This window comes from Anoplophora glabripennis, unplaced genomic scaffold (genome assembly GCF_000390285.2).
Source record: "Anoplophora glabripennis isolate ALB-LARVAE unplaced genomic scaffold, Agla_2.0 scaffold562, whole genome shotgun sequence".
In the NCBI taxonomy this organism is placed as follows: domain Eukaryota; kingdom Metazoa; phylum Arthropoda; class Insecta; order Coleoptera; family Cerambycidae; genus Anoplophora; species Anoplophora glabripennis.
In genome coordinates, this window is record NW_019416696.1 from 29,267 (window position 1) to 33,121 (window position 3,855).

The window sequence follows — 3,855 nt, forward strand, 5'->3', positions numbered from 1 at the left end:
TGTTTATTTATAACATATTTAAATATATTCATGTATATGTACAAAAATGAAAACAAGAATATAAGCATTATTTTTTAGAAATTGTTTTACTAACCCTATATTTAAATTTGCAACAAATAGATAAATTAAATAAGTAATAGAAAAATGGAGCAAAAGACATTAAACGAAACTGTTTTGTGTCTGCCGTTCATTTATAATATTTGTAATGTAAAAATCATATAAATAATAGAACTATTATAATCTGCCCAAGGTGATACGGTCACTTGCCAAATGTTTACCAAAAGTAACACAAATTCAGTATGGAGTGGATGACTACGTTATCGAAAATGTGAATATGTATTTACTAGCATACTCACACTTGTCAAACGTAAATAAAAGCCCTATCTTGTGTAAAGTGCGTATCGAAACATTATTTTATTTGAAAGGCATTAGATTAAATGAAATAAATTCAATTTTTTTTTTTCTAAAAATATCTATCAAATGAAGTCAAGCAATGTTCTTCGATAGCAAATATCTCGGTATGCAAATGTAAAAAAATGGAAAAATCGCATTTATGTAAGAAAATTAGGAAATAGTGATATGAGCATTAATGTTTTTTCATTCTACTATGTTACATACAATACAATTGAAAAATATTATTTTATTTAACTTATTCTAATACTGTTGGCACCAGTTGTAAAACTATACAGGGTGTTTGTACATAAGTGAGAAATATTTTAGGGGTGGTTGCTGAAGTTATTTTGAATACTTAGAATACGGTAATTTAGGTCTGACATTGGGTAGAAAAAATACACATTTCCGTTTCTGAATAGTTTCAAATTTGCTGTTAAACTAAAACAAATAAATGTATATTATGATTAGTACAAATTTATGTAGTTAATAAAAAGCAGAACTAAAGCTATTCTTTTTCTCGAGTCTGTCCTATTCGATGTCCATAGCTTTTTATTTTTACGCTAGCGCATATACAGGGTGTTTGTAAATAAGTGCTAAATATTTTAGGGGGTGGTTGCCAATGTTAATTTTAGAAAAAAAGTTCATATAAACGTAGGTCGAAATATGCTTCGTTTCCGAGATACTGAGTGTTTAAATTTTAATTTTTTATTTATTTTTATTAATTATTTCAGTTTTAAGGATATTAACCCGAAATTTGAAAAACACTTTGGAGGGATAAATGTGCATTTTTTGGAGTGATTCGAATATTTCTACACGCAGCTTTAAATAAAAGATTAACAAAACCTACAATAAAATATGTTTTATATTTACGAAAAAAATTAAACCATCAATTTCATTACGAATTAATGGCGGATTTCTAAAAAAATATCAAAACGGGAAAAAGTCAGTGGTGCACCATTTTTTTTATTAAAAATGTTTATGGTATTCTCGCAGGAACGCCACTGGTGCAAATAGAAATATTCGCATCACTCCAAAAAATGCACATTTATCCTTCCAAAGCGTGTTTCAAATTTCGGACCAAAATGTTTAAAACTCTGAAATAATTAATAAAAATAAATAAAAAATTAAATTTAAACACTATGTATCTCGGAAACGAAGCATATTTCGACCTCCGTTTATATGAACTTTTTTTTCTAAAATTAACATTGGCAACCACCCCCTAAAATATTTAGCACTTATTTACAAACACCCTGTATATGCGCTAGCGTAAAAATAAAAAGTTATGGACATCGAATAGGACAGACTCGAGAAAAAGAATAGCTTTAGTTCTGCTTTTTATTAACTACATAAATTTGTACTAATCATAATATACATTTATTTGTTTTAGTTTAACAGCAAATTTGAAATTATTCAGAAACGGAAATGTGTATTTTTTCTATCCAATGTCAGACCTAAATTACCGTATTCTAAGTATTTCAGTTCGCTAATAAACAAACATCAGCAAATATACACGCAGGCAANAAAAAATATCTATTTTATGGATATTCAACAAGTATACCTTTTTTACGTAAAATACCATACATTTTTATAAAATGATGGAAAAGGGGTATAGTGGAACAAAAATTTTTTTTCTAGAAATTTTGGTGAGGGGGTGCTTTGCCCCCGGGCCCCCATAATTATTATCGAGGATTTCATATTATCATCCAAAGCAGCTTCAAAAATTATAGATCCAGCCAAAAAATTCTTAAAATTTTTTGAAAAATACAAAAGTTACAGCAAAAAACCATTTTTAATTCTCAACTTCAAGAGCTAATAAATTTTATATGAACTTGTGACATTATTTTCTCATTATCTATCCATATCCGAGAGATTGCCCACCATTTCCGGGACACCCTGTATATCTTCGAATAGTGATGGAACATATCAAATTATTTTCTTGTTGGAATAACGTAAAATCTGACACACCTTGTATTATATAAGCAGTGTTATTCCATTACTACTATTTGTTGGATTCAATTAACTCTTACATCAATGTATCCGTGACATTATAAACTGTATCATAGTACAGAAGAGTCGATTTTAATAAAGTTGATTTGTCCTGGTTTTGCAATAAAGTCTTCAGTTAGTTTTTAGTTATAGTTTTAGTTATAGTGAGCCTATGAAATTATTTATATTGACATATCGTAAGTTACAAATGTCAGATTAACCTTAAGCCAATATATTACTATACTTAAAAGTTAAGCAAAAATGGCTTTCATGCAGTTAATAATGACCGCTTCAAAACTGAACAAGTTGAAACAAGAACTGGTCGAAGAAAAAACTGACGCCATCAAAGTTTCCAAGAAACTACCAGTCAAGAAAAAGTTTAGGCATCGTATCATCAGGTTACGAATGAGGACCAAGAGGTTCCTGAAGAAAATGTTAGGGTGTTTTTTCTTTGAGAAGTTTTGTTACACATTGCGCCATGATGGATCCTGCGAAAATTATACCCTGAAGAGTATCGCCGGATTCGTCTCGGGCTTTGTTTTGACCTACATATTTTTCATGTTTTGTATGTTCCAACTTAATTTCACATTACCAACCGCTACAATTTTTTGTTCTATACTGGGGTGCATATTGATGCTTGGACTAGCTTTCAGTACCAAGGTCAGGTAAGGTTACGTACATAATTATTATTATGGTTTTTATTTTACAATTACTCGAATCAAATTTGTATTATTATATACAGGGTGATTCAATCATAGTGTCATTCATTTTAAGGGAAGATACGGAAAAATGAGTAGAATACGAATAAGCGTTTAAAAAAGTTTTGAAATGCATATTTAAGCTGAAAAAAAATATTTTCAAATTATTTAAACCCTTTTTCGGACCGCTCCTGACCACTAACCTATAAAGGTTTCTCGAGAGTGAATCTGGACCCACCGTATTCGGTAAGTGTTAATAGTGAATGACAAAAACATACCTTTTTACCTAGACACATAAATGAATAAGGAGTTTTTTACATTCTAAATGTTTTACAAGTATTATTTATTTGTTAATAAAAACAAATATATAAGAATAACAATTGTTTTTTAATGTTAGGTTATTGTTATTACAGTTTAGTGTTTTTAATATTGTTAACGTTTTCACTTTGTTTTATAACTGAATATGAGTTTTTAATTAATTATTTATTTTGTGCTGCACTTTGATTTCGAAATTAATTGCAAGACGATTGGGGAAATCAGCTGTTTCGCTTCAACGTTTGAACGCTTTATGGTACGCCGATGCGTTCCCTGTCAGCAAACGTGATGCAAAATAAAGCGCCGACGACGAGGATGACTACGACGACGACTACGATGACGATGACGCCGACGACGACGACGACGACAACGAAAACGATAACGCAAATAATAATAATAATAATAATAATAATAATAATAATAATAATAATAATAATAATAATAATAAATGGTCTTTATTTAA

At 29.5% G+C, this 3,855-nt stretch overlaps 1 protein-coding gene across 1 annotated transcript in view; it reads left to right on the plus strand.

Annotated features, from left to right (window-relative positions):
• The first annotated feature begins 2,640 nt into the window (after positions 1-2,640).
• LOC108910561 (DC-STAMP domain-containing protein 2-like) overlaps positions 2,641-3,855 on the plus strand; it is a 32,062-nt gene continuing 30,847 nt past the window's right edge. Inside the window, exon 1 of the mRNA XM_018715203.1 lies at positions 2,641-3,044. Coding sequence (XP_018570719.1) covers positions 2,641-3,044 — 404 coding nt within the window. The remainder of the gene's footprint in view (positions 3,045-3,855) is intronic.